At 48.7% G+C, this 17,893-nt stretch overlaps 1 protein-coding gene across 2 annotated transcripts; it reads left to right on the top strand.

Annotated features, from left to right (window-relative positions):
* Positions 1-3,088: 3,088 nt before the first annotated feature.
* Positions 3,089-16,261, top strand: LOC133347300 (sarcoplasmic reticulum histidine-rich calcium-binding protein-like). 2 transcript variants are annotated; one of them, XM_061559447.1, is made up of 7 exons: positions 3,089-3,396; positions 5,628-5,674; positions 6,114-6,207; positions 7,103-7,171; positions 10,255-10,353; positions 11,382-13,589; positions 15,646-16,261. In XM_061559447.1, exons 1-7 carry the CDS (start codon positions 3,267-3,269, stop codon positions 15,717-15,719), a joined length of 2,721 nt encoding a protein of 906 aa, XP_061415431.1. In that variant the 5' UTR covers positions 3,089-3,266; the 3' UTR covers positions 15,720-16,261. The 2 variants fall into 2 exon arrangements, with proteins under 2 accessions (XP_061415431.1, XP_061415430.1); XM_061559446.1 differs by having other exon boundaries at positions 3,091-3,396; positions 11,382-13,603.
* The last annotated feature ends 1,632 nt before the right edge of the window (positions 16,262-17,893 follow it).

The following is a 17,893-nucleotide window of genomic DNA, read 5'->3' as shown; positions in this document are numbered from 1 at the left end:
TCAGAAAAGGAAGATATTTTTTCGTAACAATTTGCAGTTAATGGATTGCTCTTCCCGATTTCACGGGCAATGCATACAATAACCTTCCATTGAAATAGGGATTCACTCTGGCGTATGCAAATGAGACCGCTCTATTCAAAACCGAGCAACACAATGAACTAAAAATAATGTAATGCCTTGCTACCGTCTGATAATGTAGTCCACAAAGCATGGGGAGACCACAATCACTGCATTGCGAACCTGTGCGCCACACGGTATGTGTGTGCAGATAGTGGCAAAGGTGCAGCCCTGCAATTGCTGGCTAACCTCACTGCTTGCAGAAGGAGGGAGCCCCACCCCGAGGAGCGCCGCTCTTGCAGGGATGGGGGTGCTGTATATGGCCAGACGTTTTGGAAGAGGTGGGAGTAAATATAATATAATAATTAAAATGCATAATGCGCATTCCATACTAGGATCCCAATGTGCAATGTGTGAAAAGCAGGAAACTAGAAACAGACCCAGGGCAACCGTCCAAATTAAAGAGGGAAGGCCACTTTAAATAGATGGGTTTTCAAAACAGACTTCAATATATCTACTGACTTTGTTTGCCTGGTTTCGATTGGAAAGGCGTTCCATAGCTTGGGCGCCATGCTAACAAAAGCCTGGTCACCAAATAAGCGCAACCTCGACCTGGGAGTGCTGAGCAGTTGTAGATCTGAAGATCTTAAGGACCTTGATGGAAAAAAACATGTATTAGTTTTAAAGCCAAAAGGTTAAAGCAGTATCTTGAAATCCACTCGGACTATGACTGGTAGCCAATGTTAACCCCACCACACTGGCGACCGACTCACTGCGTGGACAGAGACGAGGTGGGGAGGGTGTATACGCTCTCCCACTGTTTCAACTGCAGCGCCGGCAGATCGAATCGAAACAGCGACTACCTGCATTGTAAGTCCGGTGTGCTAACCGTTACATCACTGCGGCGTTCCGTGCATAATGCACCGCATCCGAAAAGCCCGCTGGCCCTCGGAGGACAAGGCGGGATGCCGCGGTTCGCAAAATTCGGCACTAAAGCCCCCTCCGATGAGCGTTGCACTGTCCTTGCTGAGCTTTATGACCCGCAGCTGATGTGAGCGCTGGAGCAGTCTCCCCCACCAACGTGAACGTTAACAAACCCGCCCCTATCCCCCCACCGCCCCCTACGCCACTTTCCTACCACCACCACCAACCAGCCTTCAAAAATACTTTATTGGCGTCGTGGGCTCGCGAGATGGAGTAAGTACTCGCAGTTTAGCCATTAGCGTGCTGTTTTGCAGTACCTTAATGTGGAAATATTTGTATTTTCTCCTCCCATCGGCCAAGCTGAGACGACCTGTTGTCTTCATGGCAAAGGGGGACAGAGGAAAAAAAATCGCTCAATAACAAAACTGCGACCCCATGCGATGCTACCCCTTGCCTCATCAGCGCATTTCATCAAGAATGTTTCCTCTGCCACTTAAGGGCCCTTTTGTTGTTAGCCTCCTGGGCCTGGTGTCGCTGCATAAAGTGCCACGTCCGTGATATAAAAACTAAAGCACAGTCGAGTCGTAGGGAGGAGAGCAGAGGTGTGACGCAGTGGTTGGCGTGCTGCGATATGAACCCGCTGAGTTCGATTCCTTGGCCGCACCCTAACATCACTGGGCGAGTGGTATGTGAACCGATTCTTTGCCCCCCCCCCCACGTCCACCCAGAGCCGTCCCTACGGGGTACGGAGAATCGGGGCGACCGCCCTGGGCCCCGCACTTTGAGGGTCCCCGGGCTTCGACGTCACGCGGTGTCAGATTTAGTACTTTCCCGTTAAGTTGAAGGCGTGGGATTTTCCCCGCCCCGCACTATTGGCGGCTCTGCACGCGTCAAACGCTTTCACCAACCTACGCTGACCAGCGTGGTGAAGTATGGTCAAACAAACAAACTCCAACACGGCATGGCTAAGCCTTCATCCGATAGAGGATTCACAGGACTGCAATGATTCACGTTCTACCATCAGCGAGTCAAAAAACGCAAAGTGACGAATCGATTTTTTTTCACGTTGCGGTGAATTGCAGCGGCCACTAATAGTCGCTCGGTTCGCGTGAACCCTTGACATATATTCCCTTTCTTGTGTCGTTTAATAATCGATATGAATCGATGCATCGCTACACCTCCAATTGTGTGAATTGCGTTATTAATCGGTGCAATGTCGGCATTATTTTCACGGCTTAATGTGTGGGTCACAATCGTTATGCTTCCTAGCTAAAACGTATACAGTGTGTGTTAATTTCATCACGCCACAATTATTGTGATTTGCAACGTCGTCGATTAAATCTACAGTGATGTAGTCTGTGTAATAATCGGATAAGTAATATTTGTGAAGTTCTGAATTTAAAATTAATGTGTGCACGAGGGGACGCGTGTGTTCGTGGTTTCGCTCTTTGCAGTTTGCAGAGCAATTCCCCATCTCGATCTCGCATTCAACCGCCGCCCATTGCTTATTTTAGATTAAGCGCGACCCTTCTCGATACAATTTCTCATTTTATTGCATAGCACACACTTCCCTGTGCCAATATGCAATCACCGTAACGTCTTGCAAAGACGTCACGTAATTTTTCTTTCAAAAAAACCCAATTCACTCTCTATCAATATATTATCATTGTACGTGAAATGTGACAACAAAAAAGTCTAGCCTCATAATTTCAAAACCGTAAATTATTGGGGGGGGGGGGGGGGAGAGGGGGAGGAACACCGAGCCTGAAAAACGTTCACGCTTCATCGAACTCGTGTGAGTCTGCAGACGCTGTGACCGTGTGAATCGTGGTCTGTTTGTCAGCAATGCATTTGCCTCGGGGAGAGTACATGAGGTTCATGGGCCCCTGTGCAGTCGTGTGCACGCTCCGTGTTTCATGTCCATATGCATAAGGGGGGGAGGGGGTTCTCGGAAAAAGGCAGAGCGCTCGCTTGCCCTGAATGAATTCTGGTTCTGCAGAATTGAGGTTAGCCAGAAAACAAAGTAAAGGGGTTGCGACTGATCGATGGGGTGTTATCAGATTGCTTTCGTTAAGCGAATGGGGAGTGACCGTCGTATTTATTGCGACCGAAGCCTCGTGATGGGGTAAGCCGATCCAAGCCCAACCCCCTTGGTTCTCACATCACGAATACACGTATATATATATATACCCAGAGCCTCTTTCGGTTTCGCAGTGCAGTTACAGAGGCAATCCGCAGCTGTCGCCGCATTGGCCACTAGGATCGAGCAGACGGCGGACACTTTAATGGTGCCGCCTGTGATACAAGGACTCGCGCACGCTGGCCCCCGCCGCCTTCAAGGGCTCGCTGTTATCATGAGCAGCCGGCAGACGCCACTCTTTGTGCTGTTGCTGCTCTGCAGTTTGCTCTCGCAAGGTAGGTTTCGCAGAGTTGAACGTCGTCGTGATTGTTATTGCCTAATTTTGCAAAGGGTGTCTCAGCGTCTGAACATAAATCGTATCGTGTCAAATTTCGATGTAAAGCTTTCGTGACTGCAGGGATTCGTCTTCTTGGTTCTTTCGGTAAAGTCACGTCGAAGGGAAATAATAAAATGATACAAATTAAACATAATAAAATAATTCTCAAAACGTTTCTTTCCGACAGAACTGTTCTTCACCTGAGGACGGCTGCTTGCGTTGTGGACGAAACGTCGTGAGAATTATTTTATTATGTGAAATTTTTATTATTTTATTATTTCCCTTCTACGTGACTTTACCGAAAGAACCAAGAAGACGTATCGTGTCATTTTGATTTACAATATATGTCTTTAACACGCTGCGCGGTGTGCAGTAATGAATACCCTGCCCCCGTCTGTGCAGTGCCGGTGCGCGATAAACGCAAGTTCGCTTCAGCACCCTGGACAGCGACCAATACATAATGCCGGTGGCGATTGATCTTCTGCCGATGGCGATTGCCCAGTCGGAACGTTTGATAGTATTTAAATTCATTCTAGATTTGAAGCTTTCGGGACTGCAAGGATACATACTGTTTGGTTTTTTCGGTAAAGTCACATAGGTTAAAAAAGAAAACAAATAAATAAAATCACGGCGTTTCGGAGGCAACACAAGCTTCCGTCTTGTGTTGCCTCCGAAAGTAAGTATTTAAATTAAGACGCTAGACTTTGCAATAGAGTCGTTGACTATAGAATGCGTGCGATGCATTTCCTCGCCTTTTGCGAGTGAAGTTTCCAGTTTATGAATTATTCGCCCTCGACTTTCTCCCACTCGTACGATTGGCGTCAGAATTCGCGCGAAGCCCATGCATTTATTTACAATCTCATTGACTTTCACAAGCGGCAAGAGACCAACGGGCAATTGTAAATGCGATCTCATGCAGGCCATGCCTGGAAGTGTTAATGGTGAATACATCTCTTGGTCGGAAATCCAATTGCATAGTTGATCACGAAAGCGATACGATTTTCTCTGTGCGTTAAATATTGCACGGCTGTTACGTCAATTTCCGAAGGTTAAGTGTGCCGACTGGTTAAATTAACGGAGAAATGCTTCACGTCAAATGGTCTCGACACATGCACGCACGTAGATTCGTGTTGGCTTGTGAAATCCACGCACTGTCTCCGAATTCGCGTACAGCATCGCGTTTGTCTCACTGACGGCTACTCGACTGCGCCATTCTCGTTGCACAACCGAATGAAGTTGTTATCTCTGCGATCCATCTCACTCATAGGCACACTCCAATCACTCCATCTCTCTTTGATCGTCTCGTCGCGTGCATTTCCTTCCTCGGCTTCAATGCAGCCAACAATGTAGATACATATATGTAGTCTCGTCTTCTTCTTCTTCGGCCGTCCATCGCAAACGATGATGACTGCGGAGAACAGCTGGTAGTAGCTGGTGAGATGAGAGGCCAGCCCTTGAGCGGAAGCATCGACCCGCAACTGTGTGGGCAAGAGTATCTGCTCGTCTGCTGATTGGGATTCGTGTCGTGGATGTTGGTGTTGATGCTGACAGGCATTTTCCATTTTGTAACATACATCCCTTCCGTTTAACACGTAGGCTTTCACGACCAATATCATCCATAATACGGTTTTTTTGAAAGGTTAGATCGCGTAAATATATAAATGTGTCGTGAAACCCGTCACCACCCGACACAGCCAATTATGAAGGTTTGTCACGTAAACAGAACATGGCAATCCAATTCATCAAATATTTTTAATGGTTTCCGTTGCATTACCTCTTGTGTATATTCCAGCCATTCCAAGCTAGCATCTCTTCCGTGGTGTTTAAATTAATTGGGACCTTTTAAGCCAATCTGTTTCAAAGACAATGCATATATTATCAGAGCATGTTTGTTTGCATGTTTTGCCAAGCACGAGTGGGTAATGCAGACTCGATGCCTTACAAAATTGATCTATTTGGTGTTTGAACATCTTAACACCTTTTTAATTGCCAGAAAGTGTAACATTTCCACTTGTTTTTTTCATCATTTTTTATTTATTGCTCGTGAAATCCACCGGACTAGGTGGATGATCACACATTGCAAGATCGTGGGAGATAGCAGTGGCTTCGGGAGGCCTTCATCCAGCGGTGGATTTACCATGGCTGATGATTGCGATGACCTGTGACCCCTTCCCGTTGTTTTGTTTACAGCCTCGCTGGCACCTTTGACTGGGCAGCTGTCCAAGGAAGACGAAGCGGTTGGTTAATTAAATACTCCCGCTCCGTTTCGTAGTAAACATTGAGTTAACGTCACCTTCTCGTGCACGACGAACCACCGTGGGTGGCCTGTTACGACTCATAAGACTGCTGCGAAATGTATTTGAAGAATTCTCAAAACATTTCAGGGTGTTGCTATGAATCCTAAAAAAAATCACACTCAATCAAAATAAATGCTTGTTTTGCTTTGAATTGCCCAAGCATCGTGAGAGGGAGGGTTAATCGAGTCGAATGCAACACGCTTCGGTAATAGATTTGCAACGTGCACGCTCCGTTACAATGCAACAGTAAAATACTGCGATGTAGAAATGCGCAGAAAGAAAACGTGGTCGCACAACGAGCCGCCCGCACCGGCAGGCTACAGACATTGGAGCGCGTACGTGATGAGTGAGCGGCGAGTGTGCGCGCTGTCGTTTGCAGGTAATAAAGTGCATCATCGAGGTGCTGTCCGATACCCTGAGCAGAAGGGAGGATTCAACTCTAACCAAGGAATGCGTGGAGATACTGAAGAGCGGTTCGTATGCACTCGCATTTTAATGACAGGAGAAGCTGCGTACATAAGCACACCCCCTCTGGCGTAATAAAGCCAGCTGTGCGAATCAGAAGTTTCCCTTCGCCTTCCTCTCCCACGAGGCTCATGTAAAAGAGCGTTGTTGCTTCGATGACAACTGCCATTACGTAAGGTGTAACTTCTATCCGGCCTCCGAGTCTCAAGTTTTATTTTTGTTGAACCCGGTGAGAAGTCACGAGACCAGCACGGAGGGATTGTTTGCGAGAATGTGACCTGGGGCACTGAGATGACAAAAGAAAATAACATTTACAAAAGGAACAGTGCGGGCAATGAAGCAAATATCTTCTAAATAATCTACTTTGATGATTTACAGAAAATGTGGACCTTCTGGCTGAGAAAAGGCGAATTTAGTAATTATTGTTACACAAACTAGGAGATAATATGCCGATCAGCATGTGTATTGTTAGTTACTTTGGCTAATTATAATCATAAATTAGTCCGCGCTAATGACCCAATCACAGGTGAATGGCACTCGATCCCGTCAGATTTCGGAAGAGTAAGCAAACTCGAGCCTGGATCGGGCTCGGTGTCTCACCCACCATGCACAAATATGGTTGTGATAAGGCTGCAGGACTAAAATGTGCAGAGAGAAAAAAACATGTGCTGTCCTGTAGTATCGTATTTCTATGCTCCCTGCCTTTAACTGGCACTGGCCAGCGTGGTGACGTATGGTCAATGAACTCCCACGACCCGTGATGTCGTGGGGAGGCCTTTGTCCGACAGTGGATTGGCAACTCAAGGGCTTAACATATGCAACATTAGGCACAGGTAATGGATGATGAAGAAAAATAATATATTTTTTTTCATTGTAAGTACATGTTTTCATTCATTTTTGCAGACCAGCGGATATATGACTTGCTGCAACACGACAGCGTTTTTAATGGACTCCAAGAACTGGCGACACCAAGTAAGAATTCACCTTCCGCTGCCAATCAAACCACGAGTCCATTCGGTGTTCACGTCGTTCTTCTAGCAACAAGGCGACCACGATTTTTTCTATAGCCCGTTTCACAATACGAGAGGCACACGAAGCATTCTGTGCTCATTTACGTTGTCGAGAGACACCGCACACAAACACGACCTCGTGTGCCACATGCCCTGCTGCTGACTTCACGCATAGCTTTGTGGCCATGTCGGAGATGTGAAAACAAATGTTTGGTGATGCTACGTTGGCAGTGATGCGGCAAGCACCACCGATTAGCACGGTCAAGGTACGGACGGTGCGAAAGAAGTTCAACATAATACAACAAATTCCATGCTCATGTTTGGGCTATGGAGAAGGGTAGTTTTCCTAAACGTCGCTTATTATATATTTTTCCCTTTTAAAACGGTGCCATTGACAAATGTGTTAACTTTTATTTCGTTACACATAGGGGAGTTGTATTTTCTTGCCAAGTGTACACACTCCATATTAATGCGACAGCAGATCCATGTTATGTGTGAGATATGAGGACACGTTGAAGGATTATAACCTCAAGGCTGATGCTTCAAACCCATCTGCTGTCAACGCTCGCACTGATAAGGGACGTACTGTAGCCGCATTTGCATGTCTGGGATTGGACTTGTCTCCCACGTGAAAAGCCACCAGAAATAAAATAAAATAGCAGCACTCAAGCAGGCGATGGCCGAGCACTCCACCATCGAGGCGACCGGAAGAGTGCAGGCAGAGACGTGAATGGATCGCGTAAAAACAGTGAGTTGTTGACATTGTTATCCCAGCGCAATTGCAATGTGTTTAAGACAAATAATGAATTTGACTGGTCTTTTAGAAGCGACGCTTCCGCATTCGGATAGTAATTGTTTATCAAATGCGCTATGGAATTGAATGCAACTATATCCTTTTAATTACATACACAATAACTCATGGGCGTGTGTGCGCGTGCGTGTATTTGTGAATCCTTCATAGCACATACATGAATGGGGAGCGGTGGTGTAGCGGTTAACGCACTGCGCTACGAACCTGGCGACCCGTGTTCGATTTTCGCTCACAGCCAACAACAATGACGATTATCTGAACCGGTCCTGGGCATCCGCTCCTAGGTAGACTCAGCGTCAAATGAGTACTTGGTGCAATGTGTAAATATCGCCACTAGGGAGACAAAGGCGGCCGGGAGTGGTGTTGGCCACCCACCCCCTCGTGTGCCGTGCCGGCCTTCATAGGTGCTCGCAAACAGCACTTGCCCCAACAGTCTGTTAAGGCTATAAGGGGGATCTTTGTATTGGTGAATGAGATACATATGAATGAGATACAATGTATTGGCGATTAAAATACAGACAGACAATGCAGAGAGATTCCCGTTATGGACAAGATCTAAATTGTATAATCTCCTCTCATTTAGAATGGCACAAATTGGTAATTGCCAGTCTTCAATAGACAATTTAAAAAAATTCTAATGAAGCTAATCATTTTGCTGGTTAGTGCGTTGGGCGTAAAGACATGTAATTACGACGATGATTCATTACATCCTTTTTGAAATAAGTGTTTCAGTCATTGAGTAATAAGTTCTGTAGCGCTTCAAGGTAAGCATTTAACACAAGTGTGCAGGACATTCATTATTAACCTCCCACCCAGGGTAATCCATCCTTTCTCACTTAGCGATAAATAAACCAAGGGCATTCAAACCAATAATTCATCACGTTTTTCCAGGCCAAGTCAAACACAAGTCTCTCGCATCTGGGTCTGAAATTCGATCGCCGTATTTATTCAGCATCGGTTAAACTAAAGCAAACCTTGTTCAATATAACAAAAAATATTTTAAAATATATATATAAATTATTGCACCGTAAACCAAATCACCCTGAATACGCCCAATCTCATCGGAGCTCGGAATACAAGCAGGGATGAGCCTGGTTCTTGAATTGGTTGACCAACTTTGTCTGGCCAGGAGTTGTAGGCATGGGGCAAGAGGATGGCTGGGAATTGTCGGTGGAACTTGGGCATGTGCAGCCTCGCATGCATGGGGTTTATCCAGGTTCTCTCCCACGTGCTAAAAAAAAAGATCAATAACACTGGTCAACAAAAAACAAACAAAAAATTCTGGCCTGGACTTTTGCAGCTGTTTTAGACTAATTTCAGGGTGCTGATTCCAAATCTGATCTCAGATTTGCTCTACCACATCTCATTTTTATGCTATCTGCATACCCCATTTTCATTGATTTTACCCGAAATTAACACTGTCACTTATGATTGCAAGTTGTTGCGAGTCAGTGACTGCTTTAGTGTTAAAATATGGTGCTGTATTTTTAGGATAGTGTGTTTATAATATCATTGTATGTAGATATCCACATTTATTTAATATTTTTCTTTTGCAGATTTTATTGAAAATGCAATATTTGATATCTCAAAAACCTGATGTGATAGACAAAAACTGATGCCAGATTTGGAATCAGCACCCAATAATTGCCTTAAAACCGTTGGAATACCTTATGCCAGAAAAAGTGTGTTGACCAGTGTAATCGTCACGGATTCTCATGTTGGACCCTCCCTAAAAATAGTTATTGACACTCATTTGAGACTTCCCAGGCTAAATAAGTGGCATTTATGATTCAATCTGGACGGTAGCATCTTGAGAGAGCAGTGTATTAGTCATCACGAGAGAGATAATGAACACAAGTGCAGAAAAGTCGCTCGTGCGTGCAGTCTCCAGACCAAGATACAGACGGCAGCAAGTTAAAAAGACAAACACACATATTAGTGCATCGCAGGATCCTGAGAGATGGAGGCGGCATGGTGAGACCTACATCCCTCGGTGAATTGATCATGGCTAGTGATGACGATTTATACATTATATTACACAGTAATGACATTTTAAGTGATAATTTTTTTACGACACATTCGATTTCACAGCTCTGATTTTTTTTTTAAAGGAACGCGTGTAAATGGTGACATCAAATGACTTTGCATTGGCAATGTGCCGCGTGCCTCGTGTAGCCTGTCGCAACCGACATTCTCGGGGTGTAATATTCGTTGCTCGTATTCTTCCCCCCCAGGTGTAAAACTGACACCGAGTCGACGAGGTGACAGCAGGGATTACCTCTGGGATGACTTTCGCAGGCACTGGGAGAAGCGATTCACGGAGCCCAGCGAAGGTACAATAATAGCCTCCCCTTTTTGACCCGTGTAGCCGCAGCGTCTGTGGGAGTTGCACGGCGCTGTGGCAATGACCAAACTCCACTGCTAGACCAGTAGGCGACATTCCATGGGGACTTGGACATGCGCAGCCGGTTTTGTCAATCCGCTGCTGGGTGAGGGCCACCCCACGCTGTAAAATTACCCCCCTTTTCATGCAACTGCAGATGGAGGTGAAGCAACTCGGCATTTGGCGAGAGTTGTGGTTGCTGACCTCTCTCGACCCGCGGCCGCTGTGATGCACAAACAAACAAAATGGCGGATCACCACGCCCCCATGAAAAATAGAAACATATTTTTTAAAAGATAATGAAGACTATTCTAAAAGTGCTGTCAGTTACGAGTTTAAATAAATGCATACAAACGATGAACTCTTCTTCGCCATTGATTCGTGTAGATAGCGCAATGGATAGCAACAAAAAAATGTAGTTTGATGTAAAAACTGAAATCTTAAGTAGCTGCAAAAGTCGCTCCTTCCCGCGTTCTCGGAGGCACGCGGAGCCCTGTGGGTGCGTGGCAATGTCCCAGCGGGGAGCGTCGTGAAGCCGTTTATACATTTGTGAAATTATATCGTGCGTGAGAGTCGCTGGTGAATGTAAGAAACAGAAACAGGATAAAATGTTAACTCCATATGGTAGCATAGAACGATCGTTAGCGATGTGGTTTGCAAGAGTAACTCATGAGGGTGAACAAATCACGTCATGCGTGCAGAGTGTCTTTTTATTTTGTTTTCGCTTGCAGTTACCAGCTAGTTGGGATACCTCACAAAATGGGCAATTAATTAATCACATATTGCTGTTCATTATTCACATATTTATTAATCAGAGCCATATTGGGTCAGCTAAGGGCGGGACTCGGTTGAAAAACAATCAAGCAAGGGGGGTAACACAATAGCCACAAAAACAAAAGGTTGACAACCACTGCTCTGAGAGCATGAACTCTTGGGCGAGAATGAGTCGTGTGGTTGTGCCCAATGTGCCCGTGTCTAGAGGAAGATGTTCGGTTCCCTGGCAAAGAGCACGCCGAGCCACGTGGCCACCACGTGGACGACAAGCGACTGTGGCGGTTCTGGCCGTCGGTAGAGGAGGACGTGGAAGAGGAGGCCAAAGGGCACGGGAAGCAGCCCATGGAAGAAACGAGGCGACACCACGAGGAGGATGAGGAGGAGGAGGATGATGATGAGAGGAAACGGCACCGCGAGGATGATCGCAGTGAGCCAGAGGAGAAGGATGAGGACGAAGAGGATGAGAAAGACGGCGTAGAGGAAAAGCGTCATCACGACGGCAGGCACAGCGCGGAGGGCACGAAGCGACACGCGGACCGGCACGGCGAAGAGGGGGGCGACGACCCGCGTCTTCGTGCGGACAGACGGGGCGTGGAAGAAGAGGAGGATGAGGAGGAGGAGGAAGAGGAGGACAGGGAACGTCACCATCCAAAGCGGCACCACGACGACAAGCACAGCGACGACGACGAAGAGGATGAGGAGGTGGAAGAGAAACGCCACCTCGGTGACCGGCAAAGTGAAGAGGAAGAGGAGAACAAACGCCACCATGACGACAAACGAAGCGTGGAGGAGCGTGAGAAGCATCACCATGGCGACAAGAGAAGCGAGGAAGAGCAGGGCCCTGTGCATCACCATGGAGACAGGCACAACACAGAGGAAGAGAAGCGTCACCATGGCGACAAGAGAAGCGAGGAAGAGCAGAGCCCTGTGCATCACCATGGAGACAGGCACAACACAGAGGAAGAGAAGCGTCACCATGGCGACAAGAGAAGCGAGGAAGAGCAGAGCCCTGTGCATCACCATGGAGACAGGCACAACACAGAGGAAGAGAAGCGTCACCATGGCGACAAGAGAAGCGAGGAAGAGCAGAGCCCTGTGCATCACCATGGAGACAGGCACAACACAGAGGAAGAGAAGCGTCACCATGGCGACAAGAGAAGCGAGGAAGAGCAGAGCCCTGTGCATCACCATGGAGACAGGCACAATACAGAGGAAGAGAAGCGTCACCATGGCGACAAGAGAAGCCAGGAAGAGGACAGCGACGAAGACGACAAGCATCACCATGGCGACAGAATAAGCGAAGAGGAGGTCGAGAAGCGTCACCATGGCTACGAACACGGCGATGAAGGGGAAGACGTCGAACGTCACCACGGCGACAAACGGAGTGAAGAGGACGGAGAGTCTGAAGAAGGCACGCGCAGCGAGGGGACGGAAGAGCACAACGGACATCACCGCTTAGATAAAAAGCATCACCATGACGACAGGCGGAGCAGCGAGCGCTACTTTGAGGGTCCCGGCGAGCAAAAGCGTCACCACGACGAGAGAGCGAGCGACGAAGAGGCCGAGGAGGAGGAAGACGGCGAAAGGAAGAAGCGTCACCACGGAGAGGCGAGGCGCAACGAGGAGGAAGATGAGGAAGAGGAAAAGAGACACCGCGAAGAGACAAGACATCGCAGCAGCGACAGCGAAAGCGAGGAAGATGAGAAGCGACGCCGTGGAGGAGGCCAGAGCGATGAAGAGGAGGAGCAGGACAAAACGCATCATCACGGAGATGACAAGCGCCACAGCAGCAGCGTGAGCGAGGACGACGATGCTGAGGACGACGAAGACGAGCGTCACCGAGAAGAAAAGAGGGCACGGCACGAGGAGTGGGAGAGTGAAGGTGACGGAGAGAAGGACACGAAACGCGACGACGACGACGACGATCGTCACCATCATCGTCGTCAGCGCAGTCACCGCCACCAGGACAAACGCTCCAGGGAAGAGGAGCGACGGAGCGAGGAGAGCGAGCGGCGGCAGCGTGGCCAAGCACGCGGCTCGGAGGAAGAGGGACGCAGCTCGGAGGAGAAGCGGCTCAGGGAGAAGCGCAGCGACAGCGGCGAGGGGGACGCGGCGAGCGCGGAGGAGAAGAGGCCCCACCGGCTCCTCGCTCACGCCGGGGCCAAAGACGCACAGAGCCCCGAGAAATTGCCCGGCGACGACGAGGAGGAGGAGGACGAGGAGGAGGAGGAGGAGGAGAAGAGCGAGGAGCATGGGGGGGGCAGCAGCGCGGAGGAGAGGCGTCACGCCACGTCGGAGGTCGAGCGACCGGACCCCGTGGTGGACGCCGACAAGCGCACGACGGAGTCGGCCAGTGACGAGGAGACGAACCAGTTCAAGGTTCACAAGAAGTGCGAGTCGGAGGAAAACGAAGGTAAAGATTCGGAGGTACGTGTGGCCAGGGCAAAGCCCCCCCCTGCTTGGAGTCAGCGGAGACTATTCCGTTGTTGCTGTTGTTGTTGTTTTTTTCTAAGTTCAAAATGGAATTCCGGCGTGACGCTTATGTATTAGTTCATTTAATGTCCGTTGTTGTTACTATTAGCGGTGGTTTGACAGATTTGTGATCGTTACATCGCAGGGTCGTGAGGGATGGCAACAGCTTTGGCAGGCCATCATCCAGCAGTGGATTGGTCATGGCTGATGGATGATGATTATAATGGATTTCCTGCAGTCACGAAAGTTTCAAACCAAGATTGACGTTCATAATATTCGCACGATCGTAATCTCTGCGGTGGTTTTAATGTTTGGCTTCTTATTTTGCTTGCGAGAACAAAGACAAAGATCCCCGCATAGCCTTAACAGACTGTAGGGGCAAGTGCTGTTAGCGAGCAGCACCTATGAAGGCCGGAACGGTAGACAAGGGGGTGGGTGGCCAGCACCACGCCGGGCCGCCTTTGTCTCCCCAGTGGCGATGTTCATACATCGCACCAGGTACTCGTTTGAGGCTGAGTCGACCTAGGGGAGGATGCCCAGGTACCGGTTCAGATAATCATCACCAGTGTTGGTCGTGAGCGGGAATCGAACCCGGGTCGCCAGGTTCGTATCGCAGCGCGCTAACCGCTACAACTACCGCTCCCCACACACATACACAAAGATAAATATCCCCCGTATAGCCTTAACAGACTATAGGGGCAAGTGCTGTTAGCGAGCACCTATGAAGGCCAGAACGGTACACGAGGGGGTAGATGGCTAGCACCATGCCCGACCGCCTTTGTCTCCCCAGTGGCGATGTTTAGCTAACCGCTATACCACCGCTCCCCACACACACACATACACACGCGCACGCGCGCGCACGTGCACACACCCGCGCGCGTGCACGTGCACCCTTGACCCTTTGACCCGTGCCAGAGTTACCGACGCAGTCTTTCAGTATTGCGTGCAGGTGTGGTATTGTCAGCGCGTGGAACACCTGGGTCACGCCAAAATGGTCTCGTCACGATCGCGATGACGTCGTTGACTGAACGACCCAAAGACATCCAGTGGACGGAGAAGACGAGAGAGACATGCAAATGACGGCAATCGAAGCGTGATTATGTGGACGTTCGGGCTTCAGCGGCTGTGTAATAAATCAGGGGTCTGGCCGAGTCACGCGAGAGCTGACACAGACCGTGGTGGCGGGCGTGCTAACAGGGGTGTTACACGGTTGGCAACGTACGGTGCGAAAGAAGTTCAACAAAGAGAATAGACGAATATCCCCCCCCCCCCCCCCTGGCTGTGTAGCCTGTGACAGAGTGTGGGGGCAAGTGCTGTTAGCGAGCAGCACCTATGAAGGCCGGGGGTGGGTGGCCAGCACCACGCCCGGCCGCCTTTGTCACCCTAGTGGCGATGTTTACACATCGCACTGGGTACACATTTGATCGCTGAGTCGACCTAGGGGAGGATGCCCAGGACCGGTTCAGATAATCGTCACCGGTGTTGGCCGTGAGCAGGAATTGAACTCGGGCCAATAACCCACCAATCGGCACCAAGTGACGGCGACGTCACCACGGCGCCTGTGCCAGGCCAGGTGCACTTTGAGGCTCGCTGGCAGCAGCAGGTCACGGGACAGACGCAGCAAGTGCCATGGGTCGGCTGGCTGAGATAACGCACCACCTGTGCCCCCTACCGTGCCAGCTTGCTGTATTTTATCCGCCCGGCGCTCCGCTCGTTGTTGTGAGCGTCGCTCCTCTGCCCGCCAGTTGTTGTTGGGAGGGCGATTTGCCTTCCAACCGCCCAGTAGCAGCAGCAGCAGCGTCCTTCACGAGCCTCCACCACCACACACCACCACACACCACCACACACCACCACACACCACCATACACCACCACACACCACCACAACCGTAGTCGGCAGGCGATCAGCGCGTGCCCCCTGGCACGGTCGACTCGACGCCTCGTCGGAGAGACGACGCGATCCGCTCACAGTCGTTTGCGTTGCCCTTTCGTTTGCAGGTGAAAGAACTCACGAAGTTGGCCACGATGGAAGCCGAGCTGGAGAAAATTGTTCAAAGGTTGAGTGCAGCTAAAAGTTAGCGTGGCCCCGTACCGGGGGAGCTGCAACGACCACCACCACCTCCACCACCACCTCCACCATCACCCGCTCCCCCAGCGCAGCGCTTTCATCGGCAGCCAGCCCCCGCTCCACACACAACACACGCACACACAACATCTATGATATCTCTATATCCCGTGCCGTTTATTTCCGCTGTGTTTGTGATGGGCCAGCGTTGTCGTGGCTGATAAATGTCACCCCCTACCCCCACACACACTCACCGGTGCACGTGGGTGTTTGTTAGCCTGCGGTAACAACAACAAGAAACCAGTGGCGGTCGTGAGATGAATATATATGAAACCGTGCATGATTTGTGTAAGCGGTGTTTTATTTATTTGTTTAGTTGCCGTGCGTTGATGAGCAGACGAGACGCATTGATTGCAGACTGAAAAAGCTGAACCCGAAAGCGCACGGAGAGTGTTCGTTTATCGTTGGTTTACCCGTTCGTTCTAATCACAGTCTCGCCCGAGTGTTTTGTCGTTTTGCCGTAATGCAAATAAAACGTATTAATTGCAAGCATACCAGTTTGTTGTCCGATGTTATATTCCTGACGTCATCTGGTCCAACCCATGTGAGACTAGGCTCTAAGGAAAGCTGTCTCGGGTGTGGACCAATCAACTTCAAGGACAGTGCACATTATCAGAGTTATGTTTTTGTTTGCATTATGACTGCAGGTATTGTGGTAAATGCAAACATGACTCCTTGTAAAAAAAGGTGTCAATTTTGTTGCCAGATAGAAGGGTTAAAAACCAATTATATATATTTTTACTGGCAAATGAGGTTCCAATGGTGTTCGACGCGTCGTTCAGCCTTAAATGTAGGCTCCACTTGTCATGGCCCCGACACAGAATATGCATTCACCAACGTGGACGTCGTGAATCAGGCCCGGTGCCGCACAGCCCGATACGACACACGAGCAGGAAGAACGATTCTGCACAGCGACCACGTCCCAGAGATATGAAAAGTCACGCGCAGAATCACAGGGAAGAGTCGTGCGTGAATTATCCGCGTGACGCTACATTGCACAGACAAATGTAAAGACGCGAGAGTTTAAAAATACATTTTCTCTCAGATGGTTATGCATTCACCCTTGCCCCTGTGAGATTCCATATTTACACAGTTCGAAGAAATCCACAGTCCAAATGCGAAGAGACTAATATGGTTTGGAGATAACGATAGAAAGGATACAACTCTAGCACTGCAATAAAGAATGACTGAAGCAACGCAGCAAGAAGAGTTCACGTGGTACCACCGTCACTCTTAAGCTGATGGGAGGGACACAAAAACAAGATTCATTGGATCTTTTTGCCAGTATCAAAAAGGTCCCATAGATATACTGTAACTGCTCATCTCGGGCGTATTCATGCTTACACACTTGCATTGCTTATATAATGATCCCCTTTTGGCGTTCTCTGGTCTAACCCTGGTGAGACAATGCCATAAGGAAGACTGTCTGGTGTAGGCCTATCAGTTTCAAAGACAATGCATACATTAATTATCAGAGCACATTTGCATGTTTTGATACAAGTATGTGTGGCTAATACATACTTCATGCCTTGCAATAGGTATCTACTTGGTGGTTGAACATCGTAACACCTGTTTTACCGCTAGAAAGGCTAAAGCCTAAGTTCGTATCGGAGATGGCTGTTGGCTTGCGAGAGTGGGTGGTTGAGGACTACAACGGGGGAATTCGATGAGGTCCAAGATGGGCAAACCCTCGCACTCGGTGGCTTCACAATCACTCAGGCGGCATGGGGAAGGAAATGCCTGCTCATGCAAATGTGCTGCACAATATCTTGGACTTCCCAAATGCTTATACAAAGGGTTCTTCAGAGTTGCATTAGCTCAGCAGCCATACGAACTGTTCATTCTATTTTTATACATTACAGACGTTTCCTCCACAGTGTAAAAATAATTCTAAAGAAATTGTCCAGGCCCTTTCAAAATCAACTATTATTTGAAGAGCTTCCCAGACGACATTTCAGTCGTGGGGCTTGTCTGGCCATACTTCACTACACTGTACTCTTTGGTTTTTTCGGTAAAGGCAGTAATTTTGCTGTGACGGTGCCACCTGAAGACGGAAGCTTGTGTTGCCTCCGAAACGTCGTGATTTAATTTATTTTTATTTAATTTTTTACCTACGTGACT

Source organism: Lethenteron reissneri, chromosome 25, assembly GCF_015708825.2.
Source record: "Lethenteron reissneri isolate LAM-NWPU_2019-01 chromosome 25, ASM1570882v1, whole genome shotgun sequence".
Lineage (NCBI taxonomy): Eukaryota > Metazoa > Chordata > Hyperoartia > Petromyzontiformes > Petromyzontidae > Lethenteron > Lethenteron reissneri.
The sequence above is the reverse complement of the archived record's forward strand: the minus strand, read 5'-3'. Positions and strand labels throughout refer to the sequence as shown.

Bases quoted from the DNA above. Each gene is read 5' to 3' on its own strand.
- LOC133347300 (XM_061559446.1), top strand. From the start codon at position 3,267: ATGGTGCCGCCTGTGATACAAGGACTCGCGCACGCTGGCCCCCGCCGC. The intron at 3,397-5,627 runs GTAGGTTTCGCA...TTTTGTTTACAG, and splicing joins CTGCAGTTTGCTCTCGCAAG to CCTCGCTGGCACCTTTGACT. The intron at 13,604-15,645 runs GTACGTGTGGCC...TTTCGTTTGCAG, and splicing joins ACGAAGGTAAAGATTCGGAG to GTGAAAGAACTCACGAAGTT.